The sequence below is a fragment of the Callithrix jacchus genome, chromosome 12 (assembly GCF_049354715.1).
Source record: "Callithrix jacchus isolate 240 chromosome 12, calJac240_pri, whole genome shotgun sequence".
In the NCBI taxonomy this organism is placed as follows: Eukaryota; Metazoa; Chordata; class Mammalia; order Primates; family Cebidae; genus Callithrix; species Callithrix jacchus.
The window spans coordinates 115,056,234-115,078,410 of NC_133513.1; the positions used below are offsets into that span (position 1 = coordinate 115,056,234).

Consider the following 22,177-nt stretch of genomic DNA (forward strand, 5'->3'; position numbering starts at 1 on the left):
GAAGTTTCATGAAGCAGGTGGAGGGGAAATCAACCTGGAAAACCCAAAGCTGGATACTAACCATGGAGGACCCAGTGCTGTGGGAAGAACAGGGTGGAACCTTGGGGTTGAGAAGCGGAGGAGCCACGGACTAGCTTCCTTTCCCCAGAGAAGGGAGCAAAGCCCTGCAAGGCTGGTTCTCAGCCAGGTTGCTAGTGACCTGGGACAGGGCTGGGCAGACAGCTGTCTCGTCTCCCATTCCTACAGCTGTCCCCCACCACCCCGCAGACTGAATCTCATTTGAGTTCACTGGGCTTGCTGGTCTTCACCCATTTCTGACCTTTAGCTTGCCTCTTCAGAGACATCTCCATGTCATCAAAGGACGTGACGTGAAATGCCTCATTCCTGAGGCAGAAGTGGGCCTCCTTAGACACACCTCAGAGTATCTGCACAGAAGGCAATGTCCCAAGAAAGTCACACCTTTTCACACAACCTTTTGGATGCCCTAAACAAAATGTGGTCTCTCCAAACAAAGGAATAGCGTTCAGGCATAAAAAGAAACACAGTGCTGACACACAGTACACGTGGAAAATACGACGCTAAGTGAAAGAAGGCAGGCCGGGCGCAGTGGCTCACTCCTGTAATCCCAGCACTTTGGGAGGCTGAGGTGAGTGAATCATTTGAGGCCAGGAGTTCGAGACCAGCCTGGCCAACATGGCAAAACCCCATCTCTACTAAAAATACAAAAATTAGCCAGGCTTGGTGGCAGGCACCTGTAGTCCCAGCTGCTCAGGAGGCCAAGGCAGGAGAATCGCTTGAACCTGGGAGGCAGCGGTGGCAGTAAGCTGAGATTGCGCCACTGGGTGACAAAACAAGACTGGGTGACAAAGCAAAACTCTGCCTCAAAAACAAAAATAGAAAAAAGAAAGAAAGAAGCCAGACACAAAAGGCCATAGATGTCTGATCCCATTGATGTGAAATGTTCAGAATAGGCAAGTCCATGGCGACTGAAAGGAAATGAGTGGTTTCCAGGTCTGGGGCAGAGGGGAGGAGAGAGGACTGACTACCACCAGGTAAGGAGCCTTCTTTGGGGACTTTGAGGATGAGAAAAATATTTTGAATTTTCAAATAAGTGTGAAAACAGGACAACGTAGTGAATGCACAAGAAGTCATAGAAATATGCAACTTTAGGTCTTAATTTTATGTTATGTGAATTTTACCTCATTTTTTTTTTAAAGCAAGCAGGGGAAAGACCCCAAGAGCCACACATTTAAATAGAAGAGGATGTTTGTCTCTTTGGGTAGAAAGATCTTCCTTGCCCTGATGTGTAAGATTCTCAAGGATCTCTCTGATAAGTCAAGATCACAGTGCACAGATGCTCCCACCAGGCAGGGGTGGCAGTGGAAAAAGTGTGGATTTGGCCTCTGGGCTCACTCACTGTGTGACCTTGGGGAAGACCGTTAGCATGGCCCAAGCCTGAACTTCCTCATTATAGAATGGGGGCAACGGAGATAGTCCTGTCTTCTCAGGTGATTCTGAGGAACAAATGCAATGGCCTATGACAGCCACCCAAATACTACTTGGAATTATGAAAGTGGATTTGCCGTAAGGCAAGAGGGAAGTGACTCTCGCTATGATTGCAGCAGAAACCTACACAAGGTGGATCCCAGGCACTGTAGAGGATCCCCAGAAGCCACTTGGACCAGTTTCCATCCTTCCAGTCTTCTGGGAGGAGAAGCCAGGCTATGCCAGCCTATGGGACTCTGACATATTCACTCATTCAAAAAGGAATTCATGGTGCCAATTCTGTGACAAGCTCTATAGCAGGTGCTGCAGAAAAAACCAAAATGGACAAAAATCTCTGCCCTCGCGACCCCAGGGACAAGCGGTTGATGTGCAGGGGCACATATGTGACCTTGGCTTTCATTTCCTTCTGTCGCTCACATCTTCATTGGCAAACATTCAGGAGTAGCCACTCAGCTGGTGAAATAAGCCAGGGCCCACTGTGGGCAGCACAGGCTCATCTGAGCCTCCACGTCCCTCCACATCATAAATCCACCTGACCTCCTTGCCAAAATGTCACTCTTTTGTGACCAGCATTGCCCCCTCAGACTGTGTCATTTAAAATACTAGATGCTTTAGCCTCGGTGTGAACCAAGTCATCAGAGCCCTGATCTCCCCCCAGAAAGAGAAGGGAGGTGGTGGGTAAGGAATGGATGCACCCCAGGTGGCCAGAAGACAGAAGCACAGAGTGGGAGGTCTAGAAACAGAATATACTGTCCCCTGCAGGGCCCCTGGGCTCAAGGAAGCAGACTGCATGCTGGGTCTCCAGGAAAGCAAGGGCTCTCTGTCTGATGGGGAAGTGGGCAGAGAAGAAGTCATGGGGCATCTACCCCCAGGCCTCACCCATGGGGTCAGGGAAAGAAAGAACCTTGAAGATGCCAAGGTGACTTAAGTGGGAAAGACATGAAGCCACTGACTCCAACAGCAGCACTGGCCACAATGACATCAATCAACCAGATTCTCCGTCAGGCAGCCAGTTATCCACCAGGCAGAGTCTTGGGACACAGGACAGGTGAGTTCTTATGCGGGGAGGCAAGGGGAAGAAGGCAGATGAGGCAAGGACAATCTGAAGTCAGGAGCACAGGTATGAGGGTGGGAGTGCCATACGACGAGCCAGTCTGAGCGCTCAGGGCTCGTGTGGGGAGGAGAGGATGGGTGGGAGCAGAGGCCCTTGGTCAGGAGGAGAGGATGGGTGGGAGCAGAGGCCCTTGGTCAGGAGGAGAGGATGGGTGGGAGCAGAGGCCCTTGGTCAGGAGGAGAGGATGGGTGGGAGCAGAGGCCCTTGGTCAGGAGGAGAGGATGGGTGGGAGCAGAGGCCCTTGGTCAGGAGGAGAGGATGGGTGGGAGCAGAGGCCCTTGGTCGGGTCACCTCTGTGGCACAGGCCAAAGGTTGCAAGTGAGGAGAGTGGAAGGGAAGTGGGAACAATCAGAGGGAGAGGAAGCGAGAAAGAGAGAGGGAAAGGGGAGGGAAGGAGGAGGGCAGGAAGAGAGGAAAGGAGGACAGGACCGAAGTGCAGACAAGCAGCTGTGCTGCTCACAGCCCAGGAGCAGCCTGTGCCAGCCCAGGGCTGCCAGGCTGCGTCCTCACCTCCCAGCCTGCCCCACAGCCCGTCAATCCCTCTTTTGTGATGCAAGTGTCCATCCCGCCTCTGCAGCCACTGGTGCCCTGAGAGGCCTCACATCATCTAGTGCCCCATGCATGGGGGGGTGAGGCAAGGAGGCAGCCTCTCCTGCTGGCACCAGAAGCAACAAACAACCAACTTATCACTGCCCCTTTGTGTGGGAACAATGGGGCCCAGAGAGCCCCACCGCCAGAAAGAGGAAGTCTCAGGACAATGACCTTCCTGCCCCTACTTCCTGCCTGCATGGAAATGGGAGAAGGAATAAATCTTAGTGCTTTGAAGGCTCCGTGGCTCTGGTGACTCCAGCAAGCCCAAGTTTCTACCTGCATGTTGATCCATACCTGCCAAGAGCTCACCTTCCCTCCCTCGACCCAGCGTCCCAGGCCTCCTACATGGGCCTATGCAGCCGGTCTCTGGTCCCCACGCCCTCCACGGGAACCCAGCTGGCCTGGGCGTGGCTGCACATCTGGACTTTTGCCACCACCTCCCACTGCACGCCGTGCTCTGTCGCACGTGCTCTCTCCCTTCTTTCTCTGCCTCTGTCCGGCGGGGGCTTTCTGACAATGCACCTCTTCACAATCTGCTGGAGCTGTCAATCAGGGCACCTCACGACAGATATTTATCTTCTCACTGTTCCGAAGGCCGGAAGTCCATGATCAAGGTGTTGGCAAGTTGGTCTCCCCTGACATAGCCTGAGGGGGCAATGCTGGTAGCAAAACAGTGGCATTTTAACAAGGAGGGCGGGTGGATTTGTAGCTTTCTTGCTCAGACGAGCCTCCACGACCCTCCATATCATAAATCCCCTGTGCTGCCCACAGTGGGCCCCGGCTTCTTTCACCAGCAGAGTGGCTACTCTTGAATGTTTTCCAATGAAGACATGAGTGACAGAATGAAATGAAAGCCAAGGTCATATGTGTGCACCTGCACATCAACTGCTTGTCCCTGGAATCATGAGGGCAGAGATTTCTTTCCATTTTGTTCAGTTTCTGCAGCACCTACTACAGAGCATGTCACAGAATTAGCACCATGAATTCATTTTCAAACAAGTGAATGTGTCAGAGTCCCATAGGCTGGCATAGCCTGCCTGCTCCTCCCAGGCGGATGGAAGCGGGATGGAAGGACGGAAGCTGGACCAAATGCTTCTGGAGGTCCCTTACAGTGCTGGGGGTCCACAGTGATTGTTTTTTCTACGATCACTGAGAGAATCACTCCCAGACCCTTTCCTTATGGCAAATCCACTTTCATAATTCCAAGTTTCACAGTGAGTGAGCCCAGAAGCCAAGCCCATGGTCTTTCTGCCCCCATTCCTGCCTGGCGGCATCTGTACACTGTGATCTTGACTTACTGAGGAGAGTCTTGAGAATCTTACAAGTCAAAACAAGGAAAATCTTCCTGAGACCTCTCTGCTTGGTGTGCAGACAGCTAGCTCCTCTCTGCATCCTCACATGGTGTTTTCTGTGTGTGCAAGTATGTCCCGGTGTCTCTTTTCCTTAGGGACACCAGCCCTGTTGGGTTAGGGTCCCATCCTCATGAGTTCATTTCATCTTAATTACCCCTTTAAAGGCTCTGTCTCCAAATAGTCACTTTGCGGTTTATGGCTTCAACATATAAATTTGGGGGGATACAGTTCAATTCATAACAACACCTCTCTGCATCACTAGCAGCTTATGCCCCTAAAACTTCTTTTTCTTTTTTTGAAAGTCTTGCTCTGTTGCCCAGCATGGAGTGCAGTGGCACAATCTCTGCTCACTGTGACCTCCACCTCCCAGGTCCAAGTAATTCTCCCTGCCTCAGACTCTGGAGTAGCTGGGATTACAGGTACATGCCATCATGCCCAGCTAATTTTTGTATTTTTAGTAGAGATGGGGTTTTACCATGTTGGCCAGGCTGGTCTCAAACTCCTGACCTCAGGTGATCGGCCTGTCTCAGCCTCCCAAAGCGCTGGGATTACAGGTGTGAGCCACTGCGCCCGGCCCTAAAGCTTCTTAGCATGCATGGGCTACAGAGTTCCTCACACCACAGTCCTCATAAGACACCTCAGCCTTGTCTACTATTTTATTTTTCTCAGAACGTGTCACTGGTGGTCACTATGGCACTTACTTATTTGCTGTCTGACTCCCTTTACTAAAATGCAAGCTCGGTTGGGGGAGGTGGCTCACTCTTGTAATTGTAGCAATTTGGTAGGCTGAGGTGGCCAGATCACTGGAGCCTAGCTAGGACTTGGAGACCAGCCTGGGCAACATAGTGAAACCCCGTCTGTACGAAAAATACAAAAGTTAGTCCAGGCACCGTGGCTCAAGCCTGTAATCCCAGAATTTAGGAGGCTGAGGCAGGTGGATCACTTGAGATCAGGAGTGTGAGACCAGCCTGGCCAACATGGTGAAATTCTGTCCTTATTAAAAATACAAAAATGAGCCAGGCCTGGTGGCTGGTGGCTGGTGCCTGTAATTCCAGCTGCTAGGGAGGCTGAGGCAGGAGAATCACTTGAACCCGGGAGGCGGAGGTTGCAGTGAGCCAAGATTGTACCAATGCACTGCAGCCTGGCAACAGAGCAAGACTCTGTCTCAAAAAAAAAAAAAAAAGAAAAAACAAGAATGAAAAAGAAAAGATACAGCCCTACTCTTGAGGAGTTTCCAGTTCTAGTTGGACAAAATAGCTGTACATAAGCAGAACATTTCAATACAATATGGCAAATCTGATGGCCTGTGTCCAGGTACTGGGCCCACACTGGTGCTGCGTGCAGGCACCTGGAGAAGAAGCACTTTGAGCTGAATGATGGAGAGCAACTTACAGTTTCCTTGACAAAGGAGGGGTTGGAAGTATGTTCTAGACTCAGAGAAGTAGCTGGGACTATAGGTGTTCTAGACTCCCACGTAGCTGGGACTATAGGTGTACACCACCATGCCCAGTTCTGTATTTTTAAAAGAGACAGGGTTTCACCATGTTAGCCAGGATGGTCTCAATCTCTTGACCTTGTGATCTGCCTGCCTCGGCCTCCCAAAGTGCTAGGATTACAGGCATCTTTTCTATCTTCATAGCCCGAGGACCCAGCACAGAAACTGGCTCCTCAAAGCAGCCTAATCTTTTTGATGTGCTTAAAGTTTACAAAGCATGACTCACGTGCTCTAAAACCTTTAGCTTTTCATTCCTTTATCCAATAATTACTGACCACCTGCATAGAGTTTCTTATCCTGGGATCAGTGAATTTACAGAGCTTGTGAACTTGATATAAAACATTTACATGTTTAATTTTAGTAACCTTGAACTAATATTCAGCATTTCCATCAATTGTGAACATAGGCCTCCAGACCACAGTCGTGTTAGTAATGCCCCTGACTTTTGTCAGATAGTGTCAGGTCACATTTCAGTTGTGGCAGGCCCTGTAAAATAGTGTTTATTCTCATCACCCCCTCGAAATTCCAGCAGTGGTTAAGTGTTAATAAAAGAACATATACATGTATCACAAATTTGTATGTTTTGATAACTGTTTCAACTATTTTTCAATATAACTGGCTTCTATTCAGTCTTATGGATTTTATTTCATGCATCTAAAGGCATTGTTCTCACTGGATCCTCATCTCTCATCTTATACAAAAATCAACTCAAGATGGATCAAAGACTTAAATCTAAGACCTGACTCCATAAAACTTTTACAAGATAACGTCGAAAAACCCTTCTAGACATTGCTTTAGGCAAACACTTCATGCCAAAGGATCCAACAAAACAAAGATAAATAGATGGGACTTAATTAAACTAAAAAGCTTCTGCACAACAAAAGAAATAAACAGCAGAGTAAACAGACAACCCACAGAGTGGGAGAAAATCTCCACAAACTATGCATCCAACAAAGGTCTAATACCTAGAATCTGCAAGGATCTCAAACAAATCGAGGAAAAAAACCCAAATCATCCCATCAGAAAATGGGCTGGGAACATGAATAGACAATTCTCAAAAGAAGATACATAAATGGCCACCAAACATATGAAAAAATGCTCAACATGACTAATTATCAGGGAAATGCAAATCCACACCGCATGATACCACCTTACTCCTGCAAGAATGGCCACCATTTAAAAATGAAAAAATAATAGATTTGGGTATGGATGTGGCAAAAGGGAGTGCTTTACACTGATGGTGGGACTGTCCACTAGTACACCCGCTATGGAAAACAGAACACAGAGTCCTCAAAGAACTGAAAGTAGATCTACCATGTGATCTGGCAATCCCACTGCTGGGTATCTATCCAGAGGAAGAGAAGTCATTACACAAAAAAGACACTTGCACACATGTGTTTACAGCAGCACAATTTGCAATTGCAAAAATACGGAACCAGCCCAAATGCCCATCCATCAACAAGTGGATAAAGAAAATGTGGTATGTTGCAGCCCTGTGTACAGTAGCAAAGACCTGGAACCAACCCAAATGCCCATCAATGATAGACTGGACAAAGAAAATGTGGTACATAAACACCATGGAATGAATACTATGCAGCCATAAAAAATGATGAGTTCGTGTCCTTTGTAGGACCTTGGATGAATCTGGAAACCATCGTTCTCAGCAAACTGACACAAGAACAGAAAGCCAAACACTGTATGTTCTCGCTCATAGGTGGGTGTTGAACAGTGAGAACACGTGGACTCAGGGAGAGGAGCATCACACACTGGGGGCAGTTGCAGGGGTAAGAGAGAGACAGCAGGGGGTGGAGAGGGAGGGGAGGGATAACATGGGGAGAAATGCCAGATATAGTATGCACCTAAAGTTAAATAAATTAATTTTTTTAAAAAAGAAAATGTGGTATATATATACCATGGAATACTACTTGGCCATAAAAAGGAACGAAATAATGGCATTTGTGGCAACCTGGATGGAGTTGCAGACCATTCTTCTAAGTGAAGTAACTCCAGAATGGAAAACCAAACATTGTCTGTTCTCACTTATAAGTGGGAGCTAAGTTATGAGGATGCAAATACATAACAATGGACTTTGGAGATTCGGGGGAAGGGTGAGAGGGTTCAAAGCCTACACATTAGGAACAGTGTATGCTGCTTGGGTGATGAGTGCGCCAAAATCTCAGAAATCACCACTTAAGAACTTATCCATGTAAGTTATCCAGGTACCAGGTAGTGAACACTACTTGTTCCCCAAAAACCTATTGAGATGAAAAAAAAATAGACAGGCATGGCGTGGTGGCTCACATCTGGAATCCCAGTGCTTTGGGACGCTGAGGTGGGTGGATCATGAGGTCAGGAGTTCAAGACCAGCCTGGCTAACATGGTGTAACCCTGTCTCTACTAAAAATACAAAAATTAGCTGGGTTTGGTGGTACACCTGTAGTCCTGGCTACTCAGGAAGCTAAGGCAGGAGAATCGCTTGAACCTGGGAGGCAGACCTTGCAGTGAGCTGAGATCATGCCATTGCACCCCAGCCTGGGTGACAGAGCAAGACTCTGTCTCAAAAAAAAAAAAAGAAAGAAAGAAAGAAAGAAAAAAACTAAAAATAAAAGCATTATTCTGAGAAAAGGTCCATGGGCTTCACCAGAAGCCAAAGGGAGTCCTGACCCCAGAAGCCAGCCCTCTTCTGAGACCTGGGTCTACAACCAGGAACAAGAGTGATCTCGGCTCTCACAACACTGCACTGGAGTGTGTAAGAACAACTGCACAGATGAGTACACAATATCACTTCACATCATGACAGCCATTATGAAGAAAATACAAGAGGGTCACAGGCAAAGACTGAGACGGAAAAGAAGAACTGATTTGATAGTGTGGCTGGGAAAGGCTCTCGGAGGAGAGGATATTTGAGCAGAGACCTGGATAGTAAGGCGTGAGCCATAGCAGGAGCAGAGATAAGAGTAAACAGGTAGGGGCAATGTCAGCTCAAAGGCCCTGATGCAGGCCTGAGATGGTTATGTTGCTGTGTGACTGGGGGCCTTGAGGGAAGGAGATAAAGTCGGGAGCTTAGCTGGGCCGGTCCTACAGGATGTCTCTTACAGTCCTGCCACGCCCCTTCCCCAGGGGCTCAGCTCTGTGTCCAAGGAAGACCTTCAGATGGCCGGATGCTCCTCCAGTATCCTCCCACAGAAATGTACCAACAGTCGGAGCCATTGGTTTTAAATCTTTGGCTGTATCCCAACTCGAACAGTTGGTTTTAGAATACTGAGTGTTTTTGAAAGGTAACATTTTAAAGTATTTGTGAACTGAAATTTTTGTAATTCGAGAGCCATTTTTACCAGAACTTACCATTGAGTTCCTAGAGTAGTTCAGATGAATGCAAAATCAAGGCACAGCTTGGATGTAATTGCTTAACTAGCCTTCAGTTCTCATTGGCAATACAAAATGGGGATTTCCTTTTAAAGCCACACCTTGATGTCTACCATTTCCTCACAGTAAGTGGTGGGGTAGATGGCTCTCCATGTCTCCAGAGCTGCTCGTATTGTTCCTTCTACTCAGCCACAGTAGACAAACTAGCAGTCCTTAATCACAACTCAGTCTCAGTTTTTCATAAACATGCTTTTCATTCTCAGCATGAATATTTCCAATTGCCTGTCAGATTAGAAATGTACAGCTTGCTCTCAATAACCCACTATAATTTTTCTGCTAACATACAACCCTAAGAATTGAATGCCTTCAGGAAAACCAATTAGTTCAAACATACATTCTGCTTACATCATAAAAACTCCCTTCCCTTCCAAATGTCCATGGAGCTCGGAGGTGGCTTTGTCCACACAGGTTTAACGTGGAACGCCAGCTGTTTCCAAAAGTTACTGGTGGGATAATGTCACTGCAGCTCTATAAACTGGGGTGTGCTTCCACCTAGTGATCTGGACTCGTCTTATACAGAGGTAGAGGGCTATTTGAATGGCAGGCTCATTTGTGGATTCAATACTTGGTAAGCCCTAAACCACAGGGGCAGTGTTTGGGGTGGGTCAGTTGCAATACCAACAGCTCATTCTCTTCCTGCAATGGACTCTCCCTCTGGCCCAGGAGATGACAGAAATTCACCAACACCTGCTTCTGTGTGCCACGTGGAGGGAGAGACAATAGACAATCTCTCCTCTTCTCAGGAGATGGATAAGGGCTTTAGAGAGAGCCTGGACTTGAGAAATGATGGCGGGGACATGGCAGAGGCAACGATTCTGACTTAACACCTTGGTTTTGACTCATTCTGCAAAGTCTCTGCTTCTGGGACATGAAGCCAGCACAGGCTTCACAAGAATACAGAATCGGATTCGAATCCCAGCTAAGCCACAAAGCCCATTTTTGACTTGGGCAAGTGTATTACTTTATTACTTCTCTCAGTCTCATTTTCCTCATTTGTAAAACAGGGCCAATAGTTTCAGGGCTGTTTTTTTGTTTTGTTTTAGGAGAGGAATAATGGTTCTGAAGTTCAGAGAACCGTGCCTGACATACAGTATTTGCTCAATAAATGGTAGCTATTAATATTACGAAGCAAAACCCAAGCAGTAACTGGAAGACATTCAACTCTCTAGGACCACACCCAATGAGGGAAAGGCAACATCTCAATAGCTGAGGGCGGCCATGAGCACCAGCAAGCCCGGAACGATTTCCAGAGATGCGCTTGCTCAAGCTTTTTTAATGGCCTGCTTCTGGTATCATTTCACAGGCCCCCATGTTTGCGGCTTTGAGCTGAGCTGCCAGATCCCAGGCCAGTGCTATGACTGCCAAGCAGTGCCTGTGCCAGGGAGCGGGGGCATTGATGGATGTGAAGGAGACCAAGGGAGATTTTGCAGGCCAGATAGATTTTTGCAGCCTATTGATTTTGGAAGCCAATTTGCAGAACTCATTTGAGGGCTTGTCCAGGAGGCCTGTCCACAGCACGGAGCCTGGAAAAATGAAGTGGAATGCTTGTTAATTCCTTCTATGGCTCTGAGGCCACTGGGATGTGCCAGTCCCTGCTCCATCAACCTCAGGGCTCATTCCACTCCTGTGCTCCTCCAGACCTCCAGGGGACTCAAGTGGGGTAGCAACCCCCTGCCCAAGTTACAGGAAAGGCAAGTGTATGAACAGGCCAGGAAGCCCCCGAGGCCAGTTCCACAGATTGTAAGTTACACTTGATTCTATTTTTTTTACTACATTTTTCTTTCTTCACAAAAATGCGCTTCTTAATATTCAAGAGGTGGGTAAGACAGTAAGCCTGATAAATCCTACGAGCACTTCAGCCCTCTAGCATGGCAATCACTGTACCACGCCGCCAGCGCCCGTTCAGAACAAGCCACTGGGTCAGCCACGCTGTTGTTGCCCAAAACTACACTTAAGTTCCTCCATTTTTCTGTGTAGAGGAGGCAGACTCAAATGAAAGGCAGTTAGAATTATTCCAGGTTTTATCTATGGACTGTAATGTCTGTTATAACCTCCAAGTTGCCATCTCTGAAAGAGGCATATCCGCTTTTTTTTTTTTTTTAAGTTAATCAGACCTAGGATTGAAACTTAACTTGGACCTGCTGTTTGATCTTGAGCAACAGAATATCTCTATATCTTTTGTTTTGTTTGTTTGTTTGCTTTTTAAGAAAGAGTCACCCAGGCCGGAGTGAAGCACCACTGTCACAGCTCACTGCGGTTTCAAATTCCTGGGCTCAAGCGATCCTCCTACCTCAGCCTCCTGAGTAGCTGGACCTACAGCCACATGCCACATACTCGACTAATTTTGTTTCTTCCGCCTTGACTTCCCAAAGTACTGGGATTATAGCTGCAAGCCACTGTGCCCGGCCCTCTCTGTGTCTGAGGTCACAATCTGGGATTGTTACCTGCTTCACAGGACTGCTGGAAAGTTATTTCATTGACTGTAAAGGGCTCCATTATTGAACTAAGAAATAAAAATTATGATCAATCAGACCAGACTTTCAGGTATGATATTTTATTTTATTTTATTTTTTGAGACAGAGTTTCACTCTTGTTACCCAGGCTGGAGTGCAATGGTGCGATCTCGGCTCACCACAACCTCTGCCTCCTGGGTTCAGGCAATTCTCCTGCCTCAGCCTCCTGAGTAGCTGGGATTACAGGCACACACCACCATGCCCAGCTAATTTTTTGTATTTTTAGTAGAGATGGGGTTTCACCACGTTGACCAGGATGGTCTTGATCTCTTGACCTCGTGATCCACCCACCTCAGCCTCCCAAAGTGCTGGGATTACAGGCTTGAGCCACTGTACCCAGCCGTTATTTTTTTTTAAGAGAGGAATGACACAAGGCTTTCTTATCACTTAGGAAAGGGATTAACAAACTATTCCTCTGCCATTGATTGTCCTGTGACCCGTGAGCTTAGAAGGCTTTTATATTTGTAAGTGGCTTCCCAAAAAAAAAAACAATAAAACAATGGTATTTGGTGATGCACGAAAATCATATGAAATTCTGGCCAGGCACAGTGGCTTCTGCCTGTAATCCCAGCACATTGGAAGGCCGAGACAAGAGGATCACTTGAGCCCAGGAGTTCAAGACCAGCCTGGGCAACATGGTGAGACCTCATCTCTACAAAAATAAAAAAAATTATGGAGGGGTCCCAGTTACTTGGGATGCCGAGGCAGGAGGATCACTTGAGCCCAGGAGGTCGAGGATACAGTGAGCTATGATGGCACCACTGTGCTCCAGCCTGGGTGACAGAGTGAGACCTAGTCACTTAAAAAATAAATAAAAAAGGAAATTATATAAAATTCTCATTTCAGTGTCCACAAATACAGGCCTCTAGAATAGAAACAGCAGTGCTCATCCATTTAGGCACGATGGATGGCAGCTTTTACACCATAACAGCAGACCTCAGGAGCTGCCCCAGACCGCCTAACCCACAAAACCTGAAATATTTACTCTCTGGCCCTTCCTAGAAAAATTTTGCCAATCTGTAGCTTAGAATAACTATTTCATACTTATTAAGATATCTCTTAAGCTTATATGGACATTGATTTTAAAAAATCATATACCACTCTTTTGCATTTTAATGAAATGGGGAATATAAATGAATTATATTGGCTAAGGTATGTGCAAACCTTCTTCTCACTCAGAGGCCTACGCTTCTCAGTCTTCCTTTAAACTAAGAGCTGTCACTGTCCATGTTTTCCCACATAGTATCATTCTCTGTGGCTGCTAAAGATATAGCATCCTCATTCTGTTACTGATGTAGCTTTTCTTTAAAAAGTGCTCCTCCTATTCACAGTAGCAAAGACATGGAGTCAACCTAAATGCTCCTCAGTGGTTCACAGGATAAAGAAAATGTGGTACATATACGCCATGGAATACTACACAGCCATAAAAAAGAATGAGATCATGTTCTTTACGGGAACATAGATGGAGCTGGAGGCTGTCATCCTTAGCAAACTAACAGAAGAACAGAAAACCAAATACTGCATGTTCTCACTTATAAGCGGGAGCTAAATAATGAGAACACATGGACACAGAGGAGAACAGTGAGCACTGGGGCCTGCTTGAGGGTGGAGGGTGGGAGAAGAAAGAGGAGCAGAAAAAACAACTATTGTGTACTAGGCCTAGTGTCTTAGTGACAAAATAATCTGTACAACAAACCCCTGTGACATGAGTTTACCTGTATAACAAACCTGCACATGTACCCCTGAAACTAAAATAACATTTTAAAAAAAAACAAGAAAAAAGTGCTCCTCTATCCTCTCTGGGACTTTTGTCCGAGTCTTTGACCCCGAAGGGCTGATGTTCACACACCGCAGTAACAGCCACATCAGGCTGTGTGACTGACAGCTAGGATAAAATCATGCCAGTTTTTCTGTAAAGTTAAACCGTGTGTGTGTCAGAGACACATGCGAGCTGGAATCCATGAGACGCAAGACTCGGCATGTTGCCTGGCGGGGAGGAATATTCAACATAGATGATGATCCCTTCTCCCTGCTCTGGCTCATTTTTTACTGTGCCCAAGTCTCTGTTCATAAAGCAGATGAGATTGTCAGGTTGCAAGTCACAGAGACCAGCTCCAGTGGACGGAAGGAATTCCTTACAAAGCTGGAGGTTCTAGCAGAACTGAAGGAGAGGCTGAAGATTGTAATCTTGGAAAATACTGGAACCAGGTCGACTCTTGGGTCTTTTTCTTCTTTCTCTCTTCTCTCTTCTTCTTTTTTTTTTTTTAGACAGAATTTTGCTTTTTCACCCAGGCTGGAGTGCAATGGCATGATTTCGGCTCACTGCACTCTCCACCCCCTGGGTTCAAGAGATTCTCCTGCCTCAGCCTCCCGAGTAGCTGGGATTTTAGATGTGTACCACCACGCCTGGCTAATTTTTTATTTTTGGTAGAGACAGGGTTTTGCCATGTTGGCCAGGCTGGTCTCAAACTCCTGACTTCAGGTGATCCACCCACCTCCATCTCCCAAAGTGCTAGGAGTACAGGCACGAGCCACTGTGCCCGGCCAACCCTTGGATCTAAGTGGTGAGAACCGGGGGACTTTCACTTGCTGGTTTCACATCCTGTTGTCCATTTGTTCAGACCCTGGTCAAGGTCAGATAGCAGAAAAACAGCTTTAAGGGCAGGCCTCAATTCCAGCTGTGGGTGGAAAGGAGGAAAGAGTGTCACATGCTGGATGAATGGGTCTTGCTGGGCATCCTCAGTCCCCCACAGAGGGTGCTGAGTGAGGAAATCCATGAGGGCTTACAAAGCCATTTCCAATTCCCTGGCCACAGGAAGGAGAACCAGCTTGGCAGTTTACAGGCACTCGGCAGACTGAAATGATGACCACAAGGCAGGCTGGCTGCCTCCCATGTCTGACTAGAGCAGGGTAGGAAATAACACGAATAAAATGACTTGGCTGCGAAAGTGATCGGTCATCAATAACAATGACCATAGCATTCTGGGGCCCCATGCAGTGCCCTTGGGAAAGCAAAAAAAAAAAAAAAAAAAAAAAAACCCACCTGGAGGCAGTTCCTGTGGAGGCAAGGTGGCACAGTGCTTTTGTGAATTCTGTTGGGAAGCCGTCCCTGATCCTGGCTGAGTTAGAGGGCTCTGCGCTCACAAGGTCCTTTGTTCCTCCTTCACTTTTCACCTTGTGCCACTTTTCACTGGCCTGACTCCTGATTGTACTCTCAGGGGTCTCCAGAAAAATAGAACCAGTGGGACATGTATGTGTATGTGTGGGGACAGGGGCAGGGTAGAGAGAGAGAAAGACTTATTCTAAGGAATTGGCTCTCAGTTAGAGGCTGACAAATCTGAAATCTGCAGGATGGGACCCGGAGAAGAGCCCAATGTTGCAATTCAAGTCTGAGGGCCACCGGCTGGCAGAATTCCCTCCTGCTCAAACCAGGTCCATCTTTGTTCTGATCAGACCTTCAGCTGATTGGGTGAGGCCTACCCACATTATGGAGGGCATCTGCTTCACTCAAAGTTCACTGATTAAATGGTTTTTGTTTTGAGACAGTCTCGCTCTGTTGACCAGGCTGAAGTGCAATGGCTCGATCTCAGCTCACTGCAACCTCTGCCTCCTGGGTTCAAGTGATTCTCCTGCCTCAGGCTCTTGAGTAGCTGGGATTACAGGTGCACACCATGGCATTCAGCTAATTTTTGTAAAAGTAGAGATGGAGTTTCATCATGCTGGCCAGGCTGGTCTCAAACTCCTGACCTTCAGGTGATCCTCCCACCTCGGCTTCCCATACTGCTGGAATTAGAGGCGTGGACCAACCACACCTGGTCTGATTTAAATGTTAATATCAATCCATACACCCTCACAGAAACATCCAGAATAATGTTTGGATATATATCTGGGCACTGTGGCTCAACCAAGTTGACACATAAAATTAACCATCACACTCACCCTATTGTGAGGACTTCTCACACGTTTGCTTTGTTACATTGGTAATTACTAGCTCAGTACATGTTGGTGGGGAAAAAAATGAATGACAAGAAGTGCCAGCTGCATGTCAGACGAGGGGGTTCAGGCATTTGCCTCTGTATTTCAGAGCAGAGAGCAGTTTCTTGGGGACAAAGATGTCCATAAAAAGAGGCCTGGACCTGGGTTTTGAAGGCACACTGGGATTCAGAGAGGTAGAAAGTGTCCATCCCCGCTGGAGGGAATATACCTGTCCCACACCTGTGTATTGGGTGCCCATCATGTGCTGAGCGTTGTGTACACAGGACCTGCCGTGGGGCTCAGATGGTGGAGTGGAGCACGATATGGATGGTGGAGGCCAGCTTCTGGAAGGCCTTAGAGTAAGCTGGAAAAAGTTCTCAGTTTTTACAAACAGAATCCTGTCCAAGCTCTAGAAGATTTATTTGGTTATCCTCGCCCCAACTTTTCTCAAGCTGGGGGTGGCCAGTTTATTGGCTGGACCTCCAAGGATTGGTCTCACAGACCCTCCAGATGGCTCCTATCTTCAGTCCCAATTTACAAGCCTACGTGAGGAGTGGGTGGATATCCAGTCTGCTGCAGCCTCTGAGAATTCAAAGGCAGAGGACTGGCCCTGGGAAGGAGGGCTCCCGGGGCAGGAAGATGCTGGGAGGCCCCGCGGGCACCAGCCTGCTTGGTATAGAAGCAGCCCGGAATTTCCATGCAGAGAGCCAAGTCTGGAAGCAGCCCTCACAGCATCTCTTCCAACTGTTTGGGCAGCCAGGGAGTACCGTGCCAGGGACAACCCTGACAAAGTGACCCGGAGAAGCGTCGGAATCCACACTCGGCCCCGGGGGGCCTGGCCTGGGGTCAGCAACAACACCCATGGAAGCAATAGCAGGAAGGGACTCTGGGACTCCGGGGGAGCGTGGAGAGCCACATCCGCTGTGCCCACGTGGTGAGCAGGTTTGCGGGCAGGGAGAGGAGGACTCCAGATCCCCATCCTGTAAACGGTGCCATCTTTTGTGCCAGTTCAAGACTCAGTGCTGTTTGTCAGGAACAGAAGTGCTCATCTCCACCAGCTCTTCCGGGTAAAACTTATTTTTGAGGGAAAAGTTATTTTCAGGTACAATAGGAAACCTTTGTTGGTCTGATTTCATTTAGAAGTGACTCCTTTCCCAAAAACAGTAACATTAAAAGTCCCAACCTCCATTGGCCTTATAATGAAGGGCGCATTAGTTCAGGTCTCTCTGCATAAGATAAGGGTGACCTCAATTTATGGGAGCCAGCGCCGCCTGCATGGGCAGTATCTTGGTCCTAGGAAGCCAAGCTCAGCAGAGGAACTGGGGTAGGGACAGTGCTTTATAAACCATGCCCTCTAGAAGGTCACAGAACTTTTCTCTTCAGCCTCATAACACTTCCTCCTAAACCAGTTCCTCTTCCCGATTCCCCAGCTCTGTCAATTCAGTTTAGTTTTTATTTTATTTTATTTTTGTGACAGAGTCTCGCTCTGTAGTCCAGGCTGGAGTGCAGTGGTATGATCTCGGCTCACTGCAAGCTCCACCTCCCAGGTTCAAGTGATTCTCCTGCCTCAGCTTCCTGGGATTCCTGCGCCACCACTCTCAACTAATTTTTGTACTCTTGTAGAGACAGGGTTTCACCTTGTTGGTCGTCCTGGTCTCGAACTCCTGACCTCGTGATCTGCCCACCTTGGCCCCCCAAAGTGCTGGGATTACAGGCTTGAGCCACTGCCCGGCCAACTCAGTTTAATTATTTAACAAGTATTTATTGAACACCTACTATGTGTCAAGCAGTGTTGTGGGCTTCTGTGATATATCAATGAACAAAACTGATAAACATCCCTGCCTTAATAGAGCTTGCATTCTAGCTGGAGGTGGAGGTCAGGGAGATGGAAGAGAAACGAGCATAATCAATGAGTATGTGAGAGATCGTGTTCACATAGGAACAGTGTAATGGGGGGACAAAGTAGGGCCAGTGTGAGCAGCATCTGGGGCCTGGGAACAGGGACCACGGGCAGGGCAGGTGACAGCATTAAACAGAGCAGGCAGGCATCACACTATGAAAATGCGCATCTCAGAACTGAGTAACTGGCCAAGCATCCGCTGCTGGATTCTGAGATGCACTTGCCTTCAGGACAGGCCTCCCATGGGCTGCTCACAGCACTGCGGGGATATGAGGCTCGTTCCTGGGAGACACGGGGCTACTCAAGGTGCCCCACAGCCTTGCCCAACTTTCTCAGAGCCACCTGCAGATTAAGTTACTCCCACCCAACCTTCCCACCATCTCTCCTTTGGGGGTGTCAGGTGAGTCTCCCAGCCTTTCCTTGCTCCTGCCTCATTTTCTTTCACTGGAGTGGCTCCTAAGAACTCTCTCGACCAGCTAAGCCCACTGTGGCAACTGCCTCTTGGAAAAGCCTGCTCACCCATCAGGTTGGGGCTCATTGAGAAGGTGGGACTGGAGCATTGAGCCATGCATGAATTGGAGTGCTCGCTGGCGCCCTCCTCTGTTCCGGAGTTGCCAGATCCTGTCCATCACCCCAGAAACAGCTGCTGCATATAAGCTCTTTGTGCTTTTCCCACCATGTAACTCCTTAAGGGTCTTGCTATGTCCCCTAGGCTATTGCCCCGCCACCATTCTCTTCCTTCTCACCCCTGCAGTCCATGCTTCTCACTGCTTCCAGGTGACCCTCCTAAGTCATGGCCTGATCTTGGTGCTGCCCTGCTCAGAAACCTCCAGTGACTTGCTGCAGTTTAAGGGTAAACCTCTAGCAACTTAGCCTGACATCTGAGGCCAACCACATCCATCTCCAGTGGGCCTTCTCAGCACTGCAGAGAGCTCCAGGTTTTAGAGCTGGACCGGACCAGGCTGTGGAACTCTGCCACCTCCACACAGCTCCTCTGCATTTCTGCCAGGTGACCACCCAAGCTGTGTTTGAATGCCTTCAGTGACTGAAAGCCCATTTCTCCCCAGCTCACATCTTCCTGAAGAGTCAACATGCTGGCCCTTGTTCTGCCCCTTGAGCTGTATGGGGAAGACCCCTTCCCTCCCACGGCAGCCCTTCACTAGGTGGAAGACAGTGATTCTGTCTCCCGTGAGTCATCATTTCTTGTCATGACCCATCTAGCATGGAAAAAAGATGCCAACCGTGTCTCCTATGAAGTGATCTCAAATCCCGGGCCACCCAGGCACTCTCAACTGTGTACACTTGTATTTGCTTCCCTGGACTGCCTTGACAAAGTTCCACAGGCTGAGTGTTACACAATAGAAAGGTGTTTCTCCCCGTTCCAGAGGCTGAGAAGTCTGAGACCAAGGTACCGTTTGGTTTCTACTGAGCCTTTCTCCCTGGCTTGCAGATGTCTGCCTCCTCTCTGCGTTCTCACCCGGCCTCTTCTCTGTGCATGCGCCTCCCTGGTGTCTCTTTTTGTGTCCAAATTTCCTCTTTTTATAAGGACACCAGTCATGTTAGATTAGGGCCCATCAGAATGGTCTCATTTTATCTTAACTACTTCTTTAGGGCCAGGCACAGTGGCTCACGCCTGTAATCCCAGCACTTTGGGAGGCTGAAGCGGGTGTATCACTTGAGTCCAGGAGTTTGAGACCAGCCTGGCCAACATGGTGAAACCCCGTCTCTACTAGAAATACAAAAATTAGCCGGGCATGGTGGTAGGCGCCTATAATCCCAGCTACTCGGGAGCCTGAGGCAGGAGAATCACTTGAATCCGGGAGACAGAGGTTGCAGTGAGTCAAGATTGCGCCACTGCACTCCAGCCTGCGAGACAGAGAGAGACTCCATTTCAAAAAACAAACACACACATACCTTCTTAAAAGCTCTATCTCCAAATACAGCCATCTTTTGAAATACTGGGGGTTAGGACTTGAACATATGAATTTTGAGGGGAGACACAATTCAGCCCTTAATGAAACTATAGTTAGGTCTGTATGCCCCAAAAGCATTGCGCCTCATAGAGAACACAGTAACTCAGAGCAGTTGGCCGGTGCGGACAGGATAGGCCTCTCTGTTCTCTGCACAGTGTGACCTGGGCCTGCAGCTGATTGCTTCAACAACCTGCCATCCTGTGCCCCAGCTGAACTGACAGTGACCAAACCATTGAGTCCCAGGTACACAGGCTGTGGCTGAGCAAATGTATTCATTCCTACATTTGAGCAATTAGGTCAAAAGGCAGGCTGTATTATCGTTTACCTTATTAGGTTGGGCTGCCTTGTTCCCGCACTCCTGGCTCTTCCTGGATCCAGATAGGGTCCTGTAGTTTCTCCATTCCTCCTCCTCCAGCTGACATCGCCTCACCTGGAACATACACATGCCATTTGGAGTTGCTACAGAGGATGCCAAATGGTTTCTGGCCAACACAAGCATTGGGAGACAGTCACTGGGCGCCCCCTCCAGACTAACCCACACTTTGATGACCCCCCAGGGCTGCGACCCACCGGCCAGGGATCCAGCTGGTCACTGCATCTCCCAGTCCAGTCTCTGCCCTTGCACTCCATTACCCATGGATAGCTCCAATCCAGGTAGGCCCCATTACTGGCCTCCTATAGACATTGCTCTTGTATTTCCCTTTCTGTGCCTTGAAGTGAACCAGTCTTCCAGGAACATTTCCAGCAAAGGCCACGACTCAATAGGACATGCTCTGGACTCCAGCTCCCTGGGTTCTTCCCCTCTCTGTGCTATGGTTTCCCCATCTGTAAAATGGGGGTAATAGTAACCTCACAGGAATTTATGGGGATTAAGGGAGTTGGTACATGTGAGAGTTCTAGAACCATGACCCTTCATACTGAGCACTCACTGAGTATTAACTAACGTTATCAGAGACTGCAAAGCACAAGTGCTGAGTGGCTAGCTCTGGGGACAGACTGTTAACCACTGTAGGCCTGGGGAGTTTATTTCATTTCACTGGGCTGCAGTTGTGTCACCTGTATGAGAAATGGGGAGAATAATAGCACCTACCACAAAGGTTGCTACCATGACTAAAGGAGTTAATAAAGCAGAGCCCTGAGCACAGTGCAGGCATGTTGCCTGCCCCTGTGTTTGTGGAGCAGGGTTATTAATGCTCTTTTCCGTGTTGCTGACTATTGAAACCAGAGCCCTCCTCAACAGCCCATTTCAACGTCACCCGAGCAAACACTTACTATCTGCCCACTCTGCCCAAGGCAGTGTGCTATTTGTTTACCTTTTTTTATTCTGAAATAATTTTAAACTCGCAGTTGAGAAAACATTGCAAGAATAATACCGGGAGGACCTCCATACGCCCTTTACCCACTTCCATCAGTCTCTGCCATCTTGCCACGTTCATCACTCTCTCTTTCTCTGTCTGTTGGCTGCAGACATCACGGCCCTTTACACCCATGCGTGTTTGTGTTTCCTAAAGGCAAGGCTGTTCTCTTAGGAAACCACAGGACAGTCGTCAGATTCAAGAATTTAACATGTGTATGTTTTTTCTAATCCATAGATCATATTCTAATTTTGTCCACTGTCCCAATTATATCTCTTACAGCACTTTTCTATCCAGTCCAGAATCACATATTACATTTAGTTACCATGTGGGCTTAAGAATTTATGATTCAACCACAAACAAGGCATGAAGTCCCATCTCTAATATTTATAAGGCCTAGGCAAGAGCATTAAAAGAGATTCGTGTACCAAATGTCTAACTATTTTAAGGTTATTTTTTAAACTATTAATAGGTTCTCTCCACCTACCTGGACAAATATAACTTTATAACAACCTGGAAGTCCATGTTTGAGTGTGGAATTATTGACCCCCTTGGGGTTGTGAGCTGGAATTGATGGTTTGGGAAGAGTAGGCTCCTGTCCCTGGCCTGTAGCCTGTCCTTCTCTTTCCATCCGATGCTAAACTATACCATATGGGGCCTTGCATGCACACAAGTGGACCACCTAGTCTCATTCCCAGTTTCTGTCCACACCCTACAAATGGCTGCCCTCAGCCCACTGCTTAGACTCAGGGGTGTGACACGATCCACTCTTGGGAGGGCCCACATGGGGGAGAGGATCACAGAGGTCCTAGCTGTAGGCTTCTCAGATCCATTGAGGCTGAGAATGTTGGTCCCTGGCTTCTGTGGCAGGACCTGACTAATGGGAATGAGACAGGAGCTCCAGATGGGCATGTTCTTCTGGCCTCATAGATTCCTCGCCCTGTGGAGTGGGATTCCATTGAAGGGGCCCAGAGTAG

At 48.0% G+C, this 22,177-nt stretch overlaps 1 protein-coding gene across 4 annotated transcripts in view; it reads right to left on the reverse strand.

Annotated features, from left to right (window-relative positions):
- The window catches only part of LOC118146411 (uncharacterized), a 133,946-nt gene that overhangs the window by 34,829 nt on the left and 76,940 nt on the right, over positions 1-22,177 (reverse strand). For 3 of the 4 annotated variants that reach the window (XR_004732208.3, XR_013525159.1, XM_078346694.1), the window contains exon 3: positions 20,171-20,275. Coding sequence is in view for 1 of the 4 variants with exons in the window: in XM_078346694.1 (XP_078202820.1) it covers positions 20,171-20,275 (105 nt within the window). In the remaining 3 variants the exon portion in view is untranslated. Of the gene's footprint in view, positions 1-11,774; positions 14,956-20,170; positions 20,276-22,177 lie in introns of those variants that run through there. The other variant, XR_013525160.1, reaches the window with a different exon arrangement.